This window comes from Watersipora subatra, chromosome 3, assembly GCF_963576615.1.
Source record: "Watersipora subatra chromosome 3, tzWatSuba1.1, whole genome shotgun sequence".
Classification (NCBI taxonomy): Eukaryota; Metazoa; Bryozoa; class Gymnolaemata; order Cheilostomatida; family Watersiporidae; genus Watersipora; species Watersipora subatra.
In genome coordinates, this window is record NC_088710.1 from 12774411 (window position 1) to 12796585 (window position 22175).

Genomic DNA, 22175 nt, shown 5'->3' on the forward strand with positions numbered 1-22175 from the left:
AGATTTGAAACTTATCAGCGGTTGTATAATGATGACATGGAAACACGTGTAGGAAGTATCAGTATGCTATAAAAATAACTAGCGAAAGACAGTCTTATCTAAAACATTACATACATATAAATAAACAAAATGAGCACATAAGTGATTAAGTAGATGCAAGTTAATTCTCTTTGTTGACCAGAAGTTTGAATTCTCTTCGTATAGCTGTGATGAATTGCTGCAGGTTATGATTTTGGTTCAAGTCCTCAAGCAGTGCTTGAACTTTGTCTATTGGAGGTTCGCAGGAAATACCTGGAAAATTAAGATATTGTTTCAATTGGGCTTAACCATGCCAGTTAAGTGCAATATCTTTAGACTTGCAGATTAATCCTAGTTATTATATTGTCATTGAAATGTTGCACGATTTGGAGTGTTTATCTACTGCGGGTAAAGACTTCATGTTGAGTAGTGCAGTCTTAGTGACACATTGTAACTGATGGATATTACAGTGCAAGAACCACCAGTAGGTAACAATGCAGTACTACCGAAGTTGCTCATATAAACATGTGGTAGGTAGGCAACTCCAATAAATAGGCAGACTAGTTATTCAATGAATAATTTAAATGTAGCAATAGGATGCAGTACTAAAACTGAAATCAAATCGTTATGTAGGCTATCGCACATATCCTACATTTGTATAATGGGCCTTCAAGAGCCAGCTTGATGGTGTAAACATTGTTGGGGCATTGGGTATCCACTCCAGTAAAGATGAACTCTATGCAACCTGAAACAAAAAAACTATCAGAACCACAGATTTCTAACATGTATAAGCGAGCAAACATGAAGCCCATAGAAGGCAGAAATTTGTTGGTGGAAATGATGAAATCAACTCATGGCAGTTCTGTTGCATCATCACAGATGCATGCATTGCCTATTTACATAACTAAGTTAACAGTATGCTAAACAGATCTGAAAAAAGCTGATGGAGAGGATAACTTTCTTAGCACTTCATATACACCTCTAATTTTCATAATAGAAATACATGAATATTGAGTCTACCGCTTCTAGCAACTTGCCGATGATGAACTTAGTAAATTTTTTACTTTCAATGGTTGCAGAAAAGATATATAGGAACTACAAAATAGAGAAAAGGTGTAAATGACTAGATCGTGCAGTGGAGAAATTAGATGAGCATTGGCGATCAAACCAAGTGAGGAATAATGACACCGCAGACGGTTATCCTATCTAAATGCACCTTTTTAAATGCAGATAATTGTGATCAAACAAGAATATTTGTTACCTTCCGATGTATGGATTTGTATGCCAAGTTTCTCTTGGTAGGCTTCCATCTTCATGAGCAACTCACTTATTCTCTCGTCATTGTCTGTATCTACATTGTAATACAAGTAAGTCTTTAGTAGCAATTGGAGATACAAGAAAGTATGTGAGGGTCAGTCAGTGGATAATATGATTCGCCAATACCTACTACAGCAAAACGTAGTTATAACACAGATTGCCAAATTTGGAAATTACATATTTTTGTAGCTCTACCTAAAACCTAGTTCTGTTCTCAAACAGAGACTGGGCCACTATCATGAATGCTAAAGCATGAAAAGCAGAGGAATGTGATAGATGTGACAAACAGAACTCACCATCTGGACTTTTTGAGGTTTTCTCCTTATCTATTAGTTTCTTGAGTTCCTCTTCTTCCTTCTCTATGGCCTCTGGACTAATCTCTTCTATTTCTTTCTTCATTTCTTTTATTTTGTTGGTTCTATTTTCTAGCTCTAAAGCAGTAGAATCGCTAGACGATTTTTAAAATGGTATAACTTATAAATCTTCCTTCCTATCATCAATACAGACAATAACATTTTTACAAATGCAGAAATCTATCGAGCAATAATTGATTAACTGATATTATTATTATTATCCATAAATGCAACAGACAAAATGAGTAGCAGCTTTGTTATTGAGTTAGCCTAACATTTCAGTTCTTAACTCACCAAGGAAATATATATATATAGACTTTATTGGCAATAATTTCATTTCAAAATTAGAAATGCTTTTCAAATTAGGCCTTACAACAATAGTAAAAGAAACAATAAAGAAAAACGGGCAACAGTTAGCCATTAAAATCAAATAGATAGTTTGCCAAATAGTGTTTGAAATTCAGCCTTTTTCTGCTAAGAGAACGCATACTAAGTGGAAGATTCTTAAAGCCGCTAGCAATGATATTTTCAAAATAATTGTTAGTGATTGTACGTAATTTGTTCATATCACATAAGGTGAAATGAATTGAGAACCTGTAACTGTCATGTCAAAAACGAGGAAACAAACCATGAAACATCTTGAAACCTTGAACTGAAGTAAAATAAACATTTAGCTTAGGCAGAGTAATAAGATGCAAAGATTTGGAAAGATCATTCGCTGGAATAATATATGCAATAATATGATGTCCATTTGCAATTAGTCGAAATGCTCTTTTTTGCAACAAAAATAAATCCTTTGTGACATATCTTGGAGCTAGATTATAATAAATGAGATATTTTTACATTGTCGAATATCTGCTAGGCGTAAAAGATATTTAGTATGTGAGCTGATTTAAAATATCAACATGACATGATAAAATATATTAAATATACATGTATATTTGATATATTTAGTAATGCCGGCATGCACACACCTAGCAAATTCAATCAAACCATGTTATTTAAGCCTATACATCCTGTTTACAAGAACTGACAGCTAAGCATTATAGATTGTCACTTGAAAACACCAAACATTATCTATGATTACACATACCTTTTTTGTCATTGTGTGATAAATATGAGCATTCTAAGCCATGCTTCACAACGCAACTTTAGCTGTTGCCTATAATGAAGGTGTCCATAAACTAACAAAATTTTAATTAGCTGCACTCAAAAAATAGTGAGTGGTGGGAGTAAAAAACATGAGATTGATTTGTTCTAACATACCCTGTTTCCTAGAGTTAGTGTGACCCATCAGTTTCTGCATGGTGACCTCCAACTCTTTCACTGACTCTATAATTGATAAAGAGAACCTAAAAGAATACTTAACTACGGCACTCTAAAAATTCCATAAAGCTGGAAAACAAATGAAAGTTCACAACCGACTCCACTGACCATTACTTTTAGCGATCCATTCCTGACTCTTTTTAATATATTCCTCTGTGGATTGTAGCTCATCAAGTTCTGCCTGGAGACGAGGCGATAAGTTAAGTGGTGAATCAGGACTTTCGGGAGGCGTGTCAAACTCGGCGTCATCTTCATGAGCAATGACTGAAAATATTCAGTGACTATTTAATTCTAGTCAAATTTGCAATATATGTGCTGACAGCCTGACACTATATCATCGATTCGATATTTTATGCATAACTTACTGTGTGCACTTGGCTCTTTACACACAGCTTCTCCACTACTTGCCATTTGTTTTGCTCTGAAAGCAATAAGCAAACTTTCATAAAATAAAAGAGGAAATATCAGTCTTGACTGTCAATCAATCAGCTATAATATCATTTACTATTAGAGGTATATTTCTGTGACGACATTGCATTGTAGAGTACCTGCAACCCTTTAAAGGCTATTAAAATAATGATGAAAGCACGACTCCAAAGAATATATATATTTAATAAAATTAGTAACGCAGATACACACGCACATTACGCAGATGTAAACAGACTGTGTATACACATATACTCCATGTTTATTCAAAGTTATAGGTAAACATTATAAAAGCAATTGAACATTTAATCCATTTGAAGCATAAAAACACAATGGCTAACAAACATGATTGTTCAAAATTATCACACTTATTGGGCACCAAAGAGACTTGTTCCGTTAGCTAAATATAAAAACTTGGTTTGCAGCAGGGCGTCACAAAGTTATCCATCTTAAAATTCTTGCATCTTTAAAACACAACCCATTAGTAGTACCAACATATCGCATGTGAGATTTTGCCGCTTTGTGCAGTATGCCACCGTGAAAAATTCCCTAGTTTATCGACTCACGTAGAGAGAAAGCGCTGAATGTTCAAGCTAATAAACGCTTGTGTGGCTCAGCTATGCCATATGTATTGAAAGATAGAAAACAGTTTGAATGTTTGTTGTAGTTAAATAATTTATGTAAAACTAATATTTTTAAAAATATACTGTATTATTTTTATCAAACTTCAGTATTAATTAATTTACTTACATAGCGCTGCGTTTGCGTATTCGCACATAGCCTGTGTTTTAGAGATTATATTTACAACTCTCATTACTTTATGATATAAGCTTTGTTACACATTAGCACGAGGGGTGCGGTTGCCGAGTAACTGGAGGCAATATTTTAGAAAATCAGAATTTCCAAGAACAAGTTACTTCTGATCTTACATTTCCAATCCTATGATTGGTACTAACATACTAGTAAGCAAATTTTTGTTAAAATTATCTATTTTCAAAGCTTAAAAATGAGGCAACAATTCCTATTTGATTTATAGGTATTTTTTGCAGTAGGCATAAATGCGTCTTCCATCTACAAAAGTAAATATGATTAACTTGTGCACTAGCTCAGCTTGTCATCTAGTTGTGTGACGCCTGCTACAAAGATTAATCTGCACGTTGACTTTATGACATGTGAGACAAAAAAATAAAGTTAACCATGCATGTTATATCTTTGCTACTATAGGGAAAGTCTTGATATCCTAATCGGTAGTTGCTATTATAAGTTTTATTATTACTGGTTGCTCCAAACTTTTGCATCACTGCAATACTATTAATTTCTAATTAGCTAGAGCTGTATTTAAAAAAAGTTAAATTTAAGATGCGTTCTAACTACACTAAAACTCAGGTCGTAGTATCACAAAGATAAGACAACTCTTTTATTTCTACAACTATTAAAAGCAACTATAACATTGTGTTAAGTTTTTTAAGCAATATCTACCAGCAGATCAGTGTTGAACAAATATTACTTACAGGACCTGCCTATAAAATTTTAAAATTAAGCATAATTAGTTTAAATAGACAAACTTATGCGATACTGCTACCTGTTGAGATAGAAATTTCATCACAGTCAATTTTTGACTAAGACTTGGTACAATCGAACTGCTAAACAAATGAAGTTTGAAAATTTTGAAATTAGTTTAAAATCAGTAATGCCTTCAAGTTTATTTTTTGTATATGCTATCATAGAATTTCCTTTAACTAAAGCTAAAAGATATTAAAGTAATATTTATGTAATTTATTAAAGATATTAAAGATACTAAATAATAATTAAATTTGTGCTTTGTTTATGATGATTAAGCCTGTTTGTATTTGACTAGGTTTCTGCAGCAAGCTTTAAATGAGTTTGTGGTCACCTTCAGTATCTTTGTAGAAAAACAAAGAATCATGGCTCTTAGTGCCGAAAACTCACATACAGCACTCAGGTATGGCTGTTTCTTTAAAAAGTCAGATCAGAACAAAGCCTTTTCTAGTAGATACGTATACCAGTTTTGCCTTGCGACACAAATTATAAAGCTTACAAACCTTATTTCTATAGCAGGTAGTTTACTATTTGATGTAACTTTAGTTTCTAGTTTATAAAAATAGTTTCTTTCAGCGGTAAAACTAAAAAACTCTATACTTTACAGCAATGCCAGTCGCTTGACAAGCGATGCTCCAATTAACGTCAAACCAGAAGACTACCCTCAGCCAACCGAGGAAGCTCTGGAATTTATTGAGACCATTAGTAAGTACTTGGTCTATCCAATTTTTACCACAACGTTATCCCTGCTGCTTATAGACTAGTTAGAATAGTCGTATTAGGTTTTAAAAATGGAAAACAAAATTAAGAGCATTTAGTTGCTAAGGCTATGTGTGATTAGAATGAATCAACATAAGAGTAAAAATTAATTTTATTTGCATTGTATTAATATAATATTAATTGAATGTTTAGAAACTGAATGAGTCGGTATGTATTTATGTCTAAGTTTAGTATCTTTCAAATTTACCGAAAAAATTATTACATCAGGTTCAGTATGCGGATATACTAAAATAAACCATTGAAAATTGTTTTGGACAAATGGCATCAAGATTCGTAAATCAATTGGATGAACTCAAACAGCCTTTAAAAGAACAGGCAGCGACATTATTACACGATATTTTAAACCTTTTTACGCTCTGTTTTATTCTATTTAAATATAGTTTTCAGGATTTATAATCTGTGCAATTTATGAAAAAGAAATTACTTTGAAATGTTGTTTTAAGAATTAATATTGCACAGCGATTTATAATAGAAGTATGGTTTACTGCAATAACATTGCCCAAAGTCAAATTGCAGTGTTTCTTCATAAGGAACAGCTAATACATTTATGAGCAAAAGTTAACTACTTGTTAAGCCAACACAAGCACGCATGATTGTAGTACCGAGTGACTACGATAACATCCTGTTTGGAGATGAATTGACAACAATATCAGAAAGTGGGAGAGAGCTGGGAGAGTTTATTGTGTCGGTGACACGGGCAAAGAGAAAGGAACAAGACTGCTTCCTTGTGCACGCAAACAGTGAGGGTACCATAGATGGAGTGCCCTGTGGTACTTCAGTAACAGCCTACATTTCAAAATCTCTAGACACTCTGGAGCAACAGCATCATGAGTATGTCAAGGTAGGACAAATCCAAACAGCAATGAAAGCATCTTGGTACAGGAACACATATAGTCTTAGTGGTATATTTGACTCCGTGTTTTTACAAAGAGAAGCTTTGCAGTACCAGCTGAGTTTATTTTACTTTCAGCTTGCTATTTTAAATATGCGTAATTTTGACTTTTGCATGCATGTATAGCTCTATGTATATATAACTCTATGTATGTATAACTCTATGTATGTATAACTCTATGTATGTATTACATTCTATTATCCTTAATAATCATCAACAAAATGACGTTTTTTGTTACACGCCAAAATAAAAATGAGAAAACAAAAATTAGAAATTATTGAGTGAATTGAACAAAAGTATTTTACAAGTTAATAATCTAATAGTATTGCAGAAGAGTCAGGATAATGAGGTGTGAAATTTCATAAACTGAAGCATACAAAGGTGAATGTAGTATTTTAATGTCACGGAATAAAAAATGATGTTTGTCATATGTATGAAAAGATAAATACAAATATTTTGGGCAATGAGCAAAGCTTTACATCGTGATCTTCAGCTTTCAAGTTTTCTGACAAGTGCAAACACGTTGCTGGAAATTCCGATTGTATTAAATAGAATTAAAACATTGTGAAACTTAATTTGAGGAGGCATTTATTTCTATAAGAATTGTCTTTATAGAAATGCACAGCTGCAACAGAGCCTATTAATCCCTGGCAGTAAACCTGGTGATGCCCAGGATTCCTTTCATTATCAGTTAGATTGGTGTTTAAAAGTCTCAGGAACGAGATGAAGTTTTGAAACGAAATATGTTTGGTGTCCTAAGTGAAGGCAGCATATGTATGTATGTGAAGTTTGGATAAAATTGACAAAACTTTTGAAATGCAGACTAGCAGACAGACATAATGATAAACTGGGATTTATTAATAGCCTATAGATGTCTTCGGAAAAATAACAACAATCATATTAAAATACCAAACGATGCTTTGGTTTGGCATTTTGAAAAGAAAAGACCACATAAGTTTTAGCATGCATCAATGTAAGTCAATAATCTGGCAATGCTTCCCTGATTAAGGTTTACCAGCTGTTATGGTACTCGAGCTAACTTCGATACAATTATGTATTGAAGTTACAAAGATATAAGAGTGAATAACATTCACTTGTTGGTATAAAAGCTGGAATGAAAGTACTATTATAATTTTACGTGTCAGTTGCATTTGCATATCGTTAATCTTATAATAACTGTATGTGATTAGCATAGCCGTGTTCACTTATCGAGATAGAGCAGCCGTAGTTTGGTGGTTAGTACGCTGGCATACAATCAGCAGGTCAGTGGTTCGAATCATAGAAGGACCATGTTGTTAGGAAGGGTGTCCAGTTACAATTGCTCCTGGGCCAATGCTCATGCGCAAAAGGTCACAATATGCTCCTCATACATATCATAAATGAAGTTTATTATGTGCCAATCCGTGATGTCCATGTTTATGTGTGAAAATTATGCTTTTAGATGTTAGTATCTGTACCTTAAGTACCTTAAGATAGTATTTAATCGCAGGTCAGCAAATTAGCATCACCATAATACCTGCTGTCTGTTATTAAAGCCAGTAAGTATCTAATAATACAGTCATACAGCATTAAATGTATCACTTTTTTTTAGTAATGTTACAAGTTTATGGCAGTACATGGCTGGCCTTACATAACTACCTATTATTGTGTCGATTGTTTTTTGAAATAAAACAAAAAAATTTAAGTAATTCAAATTCAATTTTAAAATTATTTTTTCAAGTTTTTGATTAGCCACTTGTAATTGAAACTTGCAAGTAGCTCGGTATATTTATATTTATTTATTTATATTTATTAGTTGCTAATACATTTATAGTTAACAAAGTGATAAACAGATAATAGCCTTATGATGATTTGAGAATTGTATTTATTTTGAAAATAAAGTATAATTTAAATCATGCAAGTTGAAAAATTGAAACGTAATCTAAAATAAACTTAGAATAACTATTTGACATTTTTTTTATTTTTAATAAATTTTGTTCACCCACAACCAGCCTCAGTATAAAATATTCTTTATCAACATTATAATCATCTTCAATTCATTTAAAACAATTATACTAAAACTATACCTTAACAAATTTAGACCACATCAAAAAGCAATTTCGTAATCAAATGGTAAATTATAAAATGAATTTTTTCAATTTTTCTGATTGCATAAAATTCTTTTCTTTCACTCGACCTTTTGAAATGAGATGTGAATATTACAGCTGGACAACCTCGCACTAGACAAGAAGACAACCTTATTCAAGGATGAAGGCGGATACCAAGTGAGTCGAGTCATCTCGCAAGGAGAAAGAGTCGAGCGATCTAACCATACATATCCACTGAATGCAATGAAAGGTTTTATATCCGAAGGATCCAATCTGCTTCTTCTCCGACTCATGGTCACCAAAGGTTTGCCTTCAGGATTTCAGGCTATATCATTCGACAGTGATGGCAACCTCTGCAAATCGCCTTATGTAAGTCGAGTTTGTTGCATTGTTTCATATCATTAGATTTATAATCGCTCAACTTCTAAACATGCTTAAAAATTATAAAAGAAGTAAGAGATGACTAAAAATGAGTTTTTCTTACTAATAGTTTCATGTACAGAGTACAATCATCAGACAATAACTCATACTAAAATGACTACCCTATTGCCAACGTTAGGGCTCACATTCAAAACTGCATCATTAAAAGATTAAAATATTAAAATCAGGGTACAAGCCTGTAGCTTACATATGAGATAGAGAGCTTCTAAAAGTTATTGTCCAAAAACAAAAATTACAAAAAAAAATAAATTAAAATACAAAGAGTGTTTATGTAATACTGTCAGCTATGCTTAAAAATGGTATATTTCTGAGGTTTTCTCAGATGCTGCCTTTAGACATTTTTTAATTTTTATCGAAGCCACCATAGCATATTGACAAGCATATGTATATCTTACTATGTGAAACCTTCAGAAGACAAATTTTTCAAGTTGGTTTTAATTCATTTTGGCTATTAAAGTGGTATATAAAATATCTTTTATTAAAACTATTATACATGCCACAGCCTTCTTTTTGCATGTAAAAGTTGTTTTAGAATTTTGCAATTATCTTAGAGCGCATTTGCTTCTTTCTCACCTTCCACCTCACACCTAAAAGCTACACTTTTATTACATGTGTAGACTGTTTATTGCTGCTAAAAGTTAATTCTTCAAAGCTGTTAGTCAATTTAAACAAATTTATTGATTTGAATAGAAATTTTTTGAAATTTCATTAACTGACTATTATAAAAACAGTTTGGGACAGCAATAGTCTTTTTTTTTATAAACTTGTAAACTTCAGTAATTTACAAATTTGTTAAAAAGGCAAGAAAAAATTATATTATTGAATTTATGACTTGTTCATTAACTGACTATTAGATTATTGGCATATATATGTACTTGTATCGTAAGTTTGACCAAGTATTATAAAACATAATATAAGGAGTTGTTTACTAGAAATTCCCATGTCATACAGCCCACGACCAAAGTGATATTGGAAAAAAGAAAGGGTACTGATGGTTGAGAAATGCAATATAAGCAGTCAAATGGCACTGCAGTGCAATAGAATAACTGCAATGGTTGCTGTAATGTACTGGGTGTTATTATGTACAACAAACAGCAATAATGAAAGGAACAGATTATGTATATATCTCTACTCTGCAATAGGAGAAATGCAATATTAGAAGTAAAATGGCAAGCTGCTGTGTAATATACACAGTTTGAAAGTTGGTTGTGTTGAATGCAGAATGGTTTTGACAGCGATCTGTAACCAAAGTGAAAAAATGGGTCATGATCACAGAAACCATGGTTAAGTCGGGTGTGAAAGATTTGGAGTTATTTACACTAGCAGGAGAAGAAAACTCTCAGTGATTTTGCAAAAACAACTTTGCTTCCAGCTTAATACAACAGATTTTATGGTCAATAAACTGAACGCATGTTTACCATTAGTGCAAAAACATAGTTTTGAGAAAAACTGGTGTTAAAGTTTGAGAAACAAAAACCAATGCGCAATTTTGTTTACATTTCAAAACGTCATAGCAAACAATATCAAGAAGTAATGATATTTATCTAGATTTTTGTATTTATATGCAAAAAATTATGCTGAATTTAAAAATCCAAACAGATATTAGTTGGTTGTCATAGAAATAGCTGTATATCTATAAGAAAGTGCAGGCCTATAACTTAATTTTGCAGATATTGAAAACGGCTTGGCAGTACAGCGATATTGGGCACAGCTGTAGTAGGCCTATCATCAACAAAATCTTTAGAAAAATAATAACAGTAACATATTGCCCAACATTGGTCACTATATACTTTGATCTTGTAAATTTGAATGGTTATACCTATAATTAAATCTTATAATAATCTTATAAAATCCAATAATTATTTTTATAATTGAATATTGTAATAATCTCATAAGAATCATTAAAAAAATATCATCGTCATTTCCGTTACTTTCACTGCTTTGGACATCAGTTGGAATACCAAAGTACTCATTATAAGTGTCCAAAATGTCAGTTACGTTGAAATCGGAAAAAAGAAACGATTACTTTTCAGTATTTCTACGTTAATTACAGAAACCTTTGCCAATTGGACAATGCCATAGACTGGTGAAATGCACATGTTTTTCTCGTGAAATGCGCACGACTTAATGGTTCTACTCTCTGTCGCACAGCCTTATCGGCGTTTCGTTGGCCAGTCTTAATTTTGATTAAAAAAGGCTTGTCAAGTTTTATTGGCAATTTTAGGTCAAATTCATCTGTCTATTTATGTATAATCCGATCAGAATGGGTTAGTTTTAAGATATTGTTTACAAATTTCAAAGACGGTACATATTTAAATTGGTTTATATGTGTTTTGTATCGTTATTATACTTAAACGACTCCACAGAAAAATGGTTAAATTTGTTGATGAGATTTGGGCACAAGGGTTTGGGACGTCCGTTCATAAATAATTTTTTCTTGAGTTGTGTACGCATATGCATTTATCATAAAGCTCCCAAACAATCGTTTTGCTCGTGTTTGGTCATGGTAAAACATAATATAAGGAGTTGTTTACCCTTTTTCATTTATGAATAAAGTATAAGACAACTTCTAATTTGTAACTAGTAAAGTACTAGTAAATGTGATATATTGTACATACGTACTTGCTCAAACATCTTTTGCTGAATATTTTATGAACAGACCAAAATATTTTTATTGGTAGAAGGCAAAAAATTTCTTATTCCGATTACCTGATATCCGTTTGATAACGCAAGCCTCATATTGTCAACAATATTCATGTACTAGCTGCTTACTTGCAGACGAGTCTTGGAACTAAAAGTCAAACCATAGCTGGAGAACCATTACTGGTGTCTGGCATACAGAGAGAAATTGAGTCTCTCTCAGATCTGACAACCACATGGCATTCCCACTTTGACAGATACGGGTATTGAGTCTTTTTATACATTAGTTGGTGGTTTCCACAGAGACAGTAGTTTAGCACGCTAATATAAGGGTTCAGAGTTCAACTCTTACTTAGTGCAGCCTTGATAAGGGCATTCAACCACAATATCAATCTTGTGCCAAATTCAAACTCCTGGACTACAACATAAAAGTTGGCTACCACCAATATGGTTAAATGCTGCAGTTATGGTCATTCAGTAGAACTAAAACTACAGTTATAATCTTGTTGCTGTCTGATAAGCAATATTTTTGAAGTTGTCTTCACGTTGATAGATATAAAAAGGCAGCTGTAGCATTAGCGTTGACAATGCATGTAGTCTTTTGCCTCTTAGTTAGTAATTATAAAATAAACTAGAAGGCTAAAACCTGTAAAAGTCTAAATATTCTGTTGCAGACATCTGACAAGTAGGGTGCAAGTTGGATCACCCGCAATCATGAGAGTTATGAAAATGCCAGAACCTGTGATAGAAGGTAATTAGTTGGTTTTAACAGTGAATAACAGTGATAGATGTTTACACGCTAGATATGCTATTGAATGTCATCAATAGGAAGTTCAAGAGGTTTTTGTAGCAAATATGCAGTTCATAAATACTTTACTGGTGTTCTGGTGTTATGTGTCTCAGAGAGGGCCACGAAATGGATTTTTAATGCATTCACTAACCAACTTGTACTCACCTCCATCGCACTGGTGACAGCAAATGATTTCTGAGAAATTTTCTAAAATCTCACCCAGACAGATGATTCAGACCATATTATAGTCATTCAATTATTAATAACAATCAATCTTGCCACAATCAATACTCATAGAGGATCTATTCTTCAGACCTGAACCCTTGTATATAGTACATATCAATCAATTTATCTTTGTATAAGTTATCCTGCATTACTTATTTGAAGTCATCCTCTCATGTAAATTTTCTTTTAACTTTTACACAAATAATCTCAAACTAAATATGAATTGTTCACTACTATCTTGCATTCAGGATTCTTTTACAGTTTCTGTTTTATTGGATAATATGCCTGCAAATAGAGGCTTTTTGTTATTTTGTTATCAGCAAAATAAAAGATTACTAACTTCTAAAATCTATTTTGTAACCAGATGGCGGAAGCATTATAAAACTAAATATACCTACATTTTACTTTATGGTGGGCAGACGAATTCACAGAAAAGCCGACATTTTCAAAGGAGAAGCTAAACTGGGAGGATGATGCGGAGATGTATTCCAGATATCTGGACAGAAAAGTGAGGCATATTTTTCCATTTAATCTCGGTGCAACACTTGAAATACAATGAAGAGCATTGATACACTCAGTGACCCTTGCGCAGCCATAATTAGATTACAGCCATTGATGTCTACAGCTACTTAGCAGAATGCTAACAGCTAATTTTCCTTTTAGTTATTTGCCATTATACAACTCTACGTAGATGCTATTTTATATTCGCATGTGTGAATCACAGAAGATTTGCACTATTTTACCTCAAGTAATTTGTGGCATCCTTTTCGCTTCTCTACAAGCCGCGAGTAAAACAATGCTTACCGTTCCCACAAAAGTAATATAATTACAATTATATTAAATAACTGTATTTTATACTTTGCTATAGTTCGGACAACATAAAAACTAATTCTGACAAGAATAAAATAGCTCAATTTCTACGGGTGTCATGCAAAAGTTCTATGAGCTAAGCTTGTAGATAGAGGGACGTAAGGGAAGCCACCCGCAGTATTTTAACTAGACTGGTCAGGGGCTAGTATATATGATCGAGTTATAATTATCTCTCAAAGATAACCTGGTTATCAGTGTTACAACAGTGAGTGTTACAACAGTGAGTGCACTGACCTTGGAAAGTTAAAAATATGCACACCGAACTTGAACTTATTCGAATTATTGCAGCTTTGCTTTACAAATTCTTTTGCTGAACAACTTAATAAAAGCTTGTTTCTGATTGGACAGGAGGAGCTGGAAGACGACCACTCAAAGTATACGAGACAACACCCGGAGCTTAAATGTATTCTAGCAGATTTCCTGCAATTCTTACTGTTGAGGAAACCGGAAGATACGCTCAACTTTGCTGGAGAATATTTTGCTTCATTTTCTACAAGAGCCATTGATATCGGGGCGTATGCTAGCTCTTCAGCTCCCACCCCATTCCCGCCTACAAGAACGAACACTATTATAAGCTTGACCCAAAAACTAAACAAAAAACAGATTTGAAAATTGTTTGTTGTCATCAGCTCTACTTTTGATGACTTGATAATAATAGGCAAAGTTGAAGGAATAATGCATTATTATATTGTTTTTTACATAAAAACTCAACAATATAAGATGTTTCCTATTGTAAAAATTGGAAAAATACATATATAGTATTTATGGTAAAAGCAGTAGATATTCACAGTGACTAGCATAGCAAGTCACTACCAATGTTTCAAGACAATTATCTGGCTTAGTAATATAAGAAATGACTGAGGCCTTGTATGTTACACCACATTTTATTGTGGTGTTGTTTTGTTTTCCTTCAATTTAAAAACTAAAATAAAAAAATTATAGCGGTTCATTAGTGTTTATTGTTTGAATCTGTATGCATCCCCTGTCAATTACTAGTATCTAGATCTGGAAAGTTGAAATTCTGAAAGCTGCTTTTACGGTAAACACGAAAACATTTTTTAAGATCTGTAAATTTTTATGCGCGAAAGCAAAAACCAGTAAATATTAAAACCTGATGGCATGATATCATGTATTTAATATACCCTACAGGATGATATAATTCGTGAAGTTAATTTAGCGAAAATTGTTTTTTCATGCATATTCGCGGACTAAATTGTTTGCGGATGAACACATTCACGCATAAATTAATCCATGAAAGCATCTAGCAATAGAGTAAAACCTTCACGTGTGTATACTACGTGTTTAGGTTTCTATTTAGCTAAGAAATTTATGTTGACTATGCCAAGCTATAATTCTTTGGCTTCATCCAGAGGTTTTTATGAATGTTCATCGATTTGGAGACCTTTGGTGAACCAAAAACTTGTGGTAAGTTATGAGTTTTTCAATGTAAAGAATTGCAGGAAAGATCTTTTCGACGCCGTGCCGAAAAACTTGTGACAACCTTGAAAAACTTTGTAAAGGAGTGTGATGTGTTAGCAATGGGCTTAACTCGAAGCCCCGGCGATGATTTTAAAAGTGTTTGGAACTCAGCTACATTTACTAGCTAGTTTTTAATATGAGGTAGTAGTTATTCTCCCTTGTGTTAAAAAGTAGAACAAATTATTCGCGGATTTTAATAATTCGCGGATTTGACTGTACGCGAACTCGCAAATTATTAAATCCATCGAATAATTTCATTTTGTAGGGTAATATAAATCTCCAACAAATGAAATTCAGTACTGAAAAGATCTAGTGAGTAAATGTCGCAGGCCTAGAGGCCAAATATTACAAGATAACGGTGATAGCGCATAACCTTACGTTTATAGTTGTGTTTTGTTACAGCATTATGTTCGACAGGCAGCAGGTCAATATAACTAACTCTATTTTGATTTCGTACCTAGTTGCATTAGCAAATGGTAATATTGTTATTAGCACTAGTTCGTAGCGTGTGACCTATCAACAACAATCAGTTCTTGGCATCTGGGGTCATCCATAACCTACTCGCTTCATTATAGCTCTAAAGGCTGTGGCCTCTCAATGGCATCTACCTTCTTGTTTAGAGATTTACTCTGTAGCCTCTCCTATATTTACACAGATAGGCCGTGTCCTCAATCTGTTTTGGATGAGCTTATTTACCAGTCAAATTACCATACCCGTTGCGAAAGTGTTTTTACCATACAATATCAGGTCATGCACTTGATGACGTTGAAGTGTTTGGTCAAAATTTGAGAAACATATTCAAGATTTGTTGACGGCATCAAATATCTAAAGCAGTTACATCCTACAGCAACAAAGAAGAAACCCCAAAGATCTTTTCTATTTTTACACTGTGCACAAACATCTGACCAATCACCATTGAGATATACTCTCAATAAAATATCGCTCGAGTCTTCAATATCATCAGTTTCTACCTTTAGAGTCAAATTGTATTGGTCTGTACATTTTGCAAAGGCTGTGAGAATTTCTGCAAAACAGGCTTTGAAGTAACCATCAATTCTACAAAAGGTATTTACTTAAACTGTGATTTAATACATTTTTTGTCTTTTACGCTTACAATTATTGGAAATCGAGTTTTTTGCCTTGTTTCTAGCTATTGTACATTCTGTTTGTTCTTGCTCTTAATAACTGAGACACAAAAGAACTCCAGTATTTTCTCAAAACTTAGGAACAAAAAGTTTCACCAGTTTTTACCTTCACAATATATGCACGAATGCTCATGATGCCTTCATACGTTTCTTCAAAAATTTTTAATAAGGTCGACTCAGTTTCTGTAGCATGTATATTTCACGTTCTTATCTAGTGTAATTGTCTGGTATTTACGTATTTTTGTCCTACAAAAACAACACTGCTCATCGCGGTATTAATGCAACCAAATTCGCTTTTACTTCATCCTAAAATCTAGTTTTTAAATTAAAAACAAGTCATCACCTAACACTCAACTTAAGAAAACTTTTGAATGCTGTTGTGAATAAAAATAAACCAAAAATCTGGAATTTAAAAATAATAAGGAATTATTACACCGCCATGTTAAGAATCAACAACAGAGCCAAAAGGACCAGCTGGGTGATGCCTTGCCAACAGAGATTCCTTCTGAATAGTTTTGGCAGACTCACCTGTCATGTCATAATAAACAAAAAGTGAATTGTGTGGTACTTGTGGGGTAGATTTAGATACGCGATTATCAATAGAGAACAGCTGGGAACACTTGATAACAAACCAGTCAAAGTTCATTCTCAAGCGCTGAACAACAAACAGTAAGACGGATTAAATGTTACTTCTTCAATTGATACGCTACTCATCTGGAATATAATCACTCAACTCTGGGTCTTCACAGCTTTTTCATGCAATGCTGTTATGTAATTATGAGGATAAAGAGTGTCAATGACTACTTTGCACTTGCGAGAGAATTTAGCATTAAAGAAGTGAAAGGGAACCAATCGGCGGCTGGTTAACTTAAGGTCGTAAGGTCATGCAATTTTCTTGAGATTAGAATGGTAGGGCCTTTAGATTAGCAACTAGACAAACACTCACGTGAGGCGTGTAGAGGTGTCATACTGCGCTCGGCGCTACATTGCAGTTTATTGGATTACACTGCTACCAAAGGTTAATTTTCTATTTGTGTACAGAAAGGTTATACCTTTGCTGCAACGCAAACAAACACTGAGGAGCATTATTGTAACAAAAGGGTTTTTTTTCATAACCCCAACTGTCATTGGTTTTTGTAAAATGCAGCACAATGAAGGAAGTAGTTAACGGCTGCTGTGCTGTAACTTTTCCTGCTAGTTAAAGACTATAAAGGCACTTCTTGTTTGCTGCAGACGCATCATTTCTCACCAGCCGACTAACAATGACACCTGCTCTGAGATTCAACATTCTGCTGCTGATGGGAGCAGCGCTGCTTTTGTTTTCACTCGCTTCAGCTAGAGATAAGGAAAGGAATCAGTATGCTGAAATTCTACAAACCTCGTTCGCTCGACACCGACAAGAAGAAGCAAACTACGAATACATCCAAGGTAATCAAGGAGTTGTGACACTACTACGAGCTGTCAATGATACGAAACACTCTCTCAGCCTACTTGAGATGACCAATGGCTCAACCATCGTTCAACTAGTACTAACTCAAGAAAACCACCTCAGCGACTGTGACATTTCTACCTCAAGACAACAGATTCATAGACTTCTCAAACATGTAACTTCTAGATACCATCAGGCATCATTTGTGTCTATGAAAAAAATGGAAAATGGCTTTGAACGACTTCGGGCTACACAAGACAATTCCTTAAACATGGATAAAAGTTTTTCAAGCTGGATAACTGAATGCAATCAGCTGCATATCGCTGAGCTACAGCTCAATTTAAATGACACTGAGATGATAGTGGCAGCATCAGATATCACTGTCAGACTCGACAAATCATCCATTAACCTGGAGAACCGACGAAAAAGATACAAGAGAGGCTTTACTGACCTGATATATCCAGGTAAATCAGTCTTATATCTAGCAGATATATTATTCTTAGAACCTGAAAAACTCATACAGAAACTATCACAACACAGAGTTACATTTTACCTGTTTTAACCTACTTACGTCACCACTCTTTACGCAGAACTTTGGTTTCACCAGGTATAAACTAACTTTAATTAGAGTCACACGCTTCAAACGTCATCATGACGCAATGCCCTGCTCGTGTCAGCAGCAGAGCATGTCGCACAACACAACTGCCAGTGCCAAGTAAACAGAAAGTTGATACCTAACTACTAAAATTACTTCAAGTTGATGATATAACTTGGCTGGTTGCTGTGCGATGAAATGGAGGCAACGAGAGTTTGCTAAGAACTTCTAGTAATGCAAAAAGTGATAATTTGGTCAGTTGACATTACAGCCTCTTCTTCTAGCTTTAAATTCAAAATCTCATTCATACAGAGTCAGAGTGTTGTTGTTACCAAAGTCAGAAAAATTGATGTTTTATACTGAATACCTCTAGTAAATCCAGCACCGTGCATGCTTCAACTCAAATATGGCAAGGGTTTTAGACACTTCCTGTCAAAACAAACAGCGAGTGCATTCACCATGATATATTTTTATTAAGGACTCTCATCTGTAGATAAGTTCATATTCTTTACGCTCAAGTTTGTATAAGTGTTACCTGATAACAGAGACTAGACAGTTGATTAAAAATGGTGAATATATTTGATAGCTAGTAACATATTGAAGAATAACTCAATTTCTTTGACAGTAGATCACCAATAAATTGTATCCAAGGCTTTGTTAGCATTTTATGAGTCTTTATTTCGGATGATATGGTCAAGTTCGACATTGTAGTATCTAATGAAAGTGGTCAATCTAATATATGCAGTGTTATAGCAAATCTGCAAAAAATGTAAAAATTCGTAATAGTGTTGATTCTCAGTTCCAAAATAAACGAGAAGCATATTACTATCATGCTGAGATGTTGACAGCATTCTCAAGCATATGTTACTGCATGAAAATAAATCACAAGTAATTATAGTGCTGCCTGAGACATCGACACCATTTTGCAACTTTTTTGTTTCCACGAACAATGAGCTATGATTGTACAAAAAGGTTTTTGCTTACTGTGCAACTATTCGAAACAGCTTCTACAACCTCAAACTACATTGCCCAATCAATTCTATAATACATGTAGTTAGTATCCTGGCAGCCTGGTGCGACGTGAGAGATCGTCGGGTGTAATAACTATACATACAATTATACTGAAACATTGCAAGACGGTCGATCAGCACAGGTGGTACAGTGTTTACCAAGTTCAAATCTCATTGAAAGCAATCTTTTTCTTAACCTCTAATCATGGTTTCGAGCTGATGGCCACGGGCCTTATTATAGTAAGGATTACGCACAGTTTGTAATAATGCATTGCTACAGCAAATAATTTCAACAAATATTAATTCCAGATAACAAATAGCAACCTTCCAATAAATGTGTTGTTATCTTCTGACCTAGTAATGATAGTACACTAAACATTCATTAGTAGTAAACAAACTGGTGAAGATCTATTGAGAATAACTCTATTCATAGATGTAACATTTTAACTGCTTTAAAGCGTTTACAAGATAAAAAAACTAAAACGGTTGATTTTTACACAACTTTGTTTTAATTCTTGCTTTTGAAGGAGACTTTAGCAATTCTTTCTCATCTTAGAGGCTGGAGGGGAAACATAAGCTCGAACAGTTAAGGACTTTCCTCTGTTGTAAAATAACTTTGTTCATTTATTTGACCAAAACCTGGTGTTCCAACTAATTGGAGCCGTTTCCTGATAGATCAACAACATTGAAAAACTAAAATCACTTCAAAAACTTTTATGTCCACAGATAATATCAGTTCAGACCCTGTAAATAAAGAACATGGCCAGATAAGCCTGTAGCTGAAGCTGTGATACTCTACCGCAGAGTAAACAACATTTCAATTACCGTATTACAGATTGATAGGTAGTAATTTTCAGTTTATAAATAGTTCTGGTTTATCTCTGGTGCCTGAAGCAGGTGTATTATCCAGGTGATTGAATCTTATCTAAGCTAAATTCTCTCTTATGTAAGCACTAGACTTACTATTTACCATTACATATGCACAGTAGGAGATACTGTAAGTGCTAGTCACGTTGCAATCCGTAAATTTATGGTTTTATGATATGAAGCTGCAGTGATAATCACACACATGGCTTATCTAGATAGACTGCAAATGTTGTGCAATATGTTATCAAATGAAACCGGCTTGATTGTTTATGCATTGCTACCAGCAAATGGAACGCATGAATAAAATAATTACTTTTAGGTACAAAATGGTGTGGGAAGGGCAACTCCTCCAAACATGTCAATGATCTTGGTGAATACAAGTATACAGATCATTGCTGTAGAACTCACGACTTTTGTCCAAACGTAATACCAGCTTTATCAACTGATTATTACTACTTCAACTATGGACTACTGACAGTCAGCCATTGTAGCTGTGATTCTAGGTAAGTTTTATAAACAAGACGGAAACAAGAGAAAAGGCAGTTCATTTACTTTCATATTTTTAAACTTTTAAATAGAACGCCTCTCTAAATAGATTTTACTTATTGTTGTTTTAGGTATTTATATGAAATATAAATTTTTATATCATATAAAGTCGTTGAAATTAAACTTTAATCAATGACAGCAAGGTTCAGTATTGGCTCTTGACAGCTATTTAAACTTCATACATCGTCTCAACGGCAGCAAAAATATATATTTAGAAAAATGAACTCCTATTAGCAACTAAGCAACAATGGTGCTTGATTATCACAGCAATATATTACCTTTTCATCTCTACAAATTTATTACTCATTTGAGAAGATAACTCCAAAAGCAGTTGAGCATGTACTTGTTTTGTATTGCAGGTTGAAGTATTGCTTACGCAAGGCATCCACGTATTATGGAGATCAACTAGCAGATATGATTGGTCGATTATACTTCAATGTCATAGGTATAGACTGCTTTACATTGAAGGAAGAGCGAGTATGCACTCAAAGGTCATTTTGGGGTCGCTGCCTAAAAAGAGAGAAGGTGTGGCAGGCAGTTTTTGAGGAATCTCTGAGCTATGAATTTTAAGGATATTGGGATAGACGTTATAAAAACTTAATATAATATAATATATACATATTTGTATAAGCGTGTTGACTATTATACCTATTTTGTATCACATATTATCACATATTTTGTATCCTTTAAAGCATTGTGTTCGATGTCTCTAAAATACAATATTTTTGTAGAGCACCTTGCAAGCTGACTGCATTATCATTATTTTATAGTACAGACAACTCTCCTTTGTTCGAACTAATGCAGACGAGGATATTTAAAAAGTCTAGACATTGAAAATAGAGTACTGTACATTACACAGCCTATATTGTCTCGCATACATACTCTTGGGCTACAATTTAGTGCAATATGCATATAGAGTCTATATGACAGAGTAGAATATGGTTACACCAACAATAGGGTACAGTGTAATATTAACAGCAGTAATCATTAAAAACAATAATTACAGTACAAGACTCTGGCGTGAAACTCACATGCTCATGTTGTCTGTCATTAGATCCACTTATCGGCCAAAGTTGTCACTCTTCAGATAGACACGGTCGCATCGGACAAGTGTTCAAACTCTGAATGCTGTAAAGACAATACAAAGTTCAAATAAGTGAAGTCTGAAAAAGGAGGGGTCGACTGTACCACTAAAAGTAGGGGTTGACTGTAATACTAAAAGTAGAGGTTGACTGTAACACTAAAAGTAGGGGTCGACTGTAACACTAAAAGTAGGGGTTGACTGTAACACTAAAAGTAGGGGTCGACTGTAACACTAAAAGCAGGGGTTGACTGTAACACTAGAAAGTGGTGATTGATTATAACACTAAAAAGTAGGG

The 22175-nt window shown here is 33.9% G+C and overlaps 3 protein-coding genes across 4 annotated transcripts; 2 read left to right on the forward strand and 1 right to left on the reverse strand.

Moving 5' to 3' along the window:
* Nucleotides 1-72: 72 nt before the first annotated feature.
* Nucleotides 73-18487, reverse strand: LOC137389888 (kinetochore protein Spc25-like). 2 transcript variants are annotated; one of them, XM_068076042.1, is made up of 9 exons: nucleotides 18350-18487; nucleotides 14159-14275; nucleotides 3380-3435; nucleotides 3123-3278; nucleotides 2955-3020; nucleotides 1632-1766; nucleotides 1280-1369; nucleotides 671-763; nucleotides 73-291 (listed from the first exon to the last, which is right to left on the reverse strand). In XM_068076042.1, exons 3-9 carry the CDS (start codon nucleotides 3423-3425, stop codon nucleotides 161-163), a joined length of 717 nt encoding a protein of 238 aa, XP_067932143.1. In that variant the 5' UTR covers nucleotides 3426-3435; nucleotides 14159-14275; nucleotides 18350-18487; the 3' UTR covers nucleotides 73-160. The 2 variants fall into 2 exon arrangements, with proteins under 2 accessions (XP_067932143.1, XP_067932144.1); XM_068076043.1 differs by having other exon boundaries at nucleotides 18230-18355.
* On the forward strand, nucleotides 5328-14595 carry LOC137389886 (ciliogenesis-associated TTC17-interacting protein-like). The gene is made up of 8 exons (XM_068076039.1): nucleotides 5328-5403; nucleotides 5608-5705; nucleotides 6380-6621; nucleotides 8877-9128; nucleotides 11979-12103; nucleotides 12515-12591; nucleotides 13275-13363; nucleotides 14074-14595. Exons 1-8 carry the CDS (start codon nucleotides 5366-5368, stop codon nucleotides 14332-14334), a joined length of 1182 nt encoding a protein of 393 aa, XP_067932140.1. The 5' UTR covers nucleotides 5328-5365; the 3' UTR covers nucleotides 14335-14595.
* Nucleotides 16189-21526, forward strand: LOC137389887 (phospholipase A2 hemilipin-like). The gene is made up of 4 exons (XM_068076041.1): nucleotides 16189-16269; nucleotides 17583-18242; nucleotides 20570-20753; nucleotides 21156-21526. Exons 2-4 carry the CDS (start codon nucleotides 17612-17614, stop codon nucleotides 21364-21366), a joined length of 1026 nt encoding a protein of 341 aa, XP_067932142.1. The 5' UTR covers nucleotides 16189-16269; nucleotides 17583-17611; the 3' UTR covers nucleotides 21367-21526.
* Nucleotides 21527-22175: the final 649 nt, after the last annotated feature.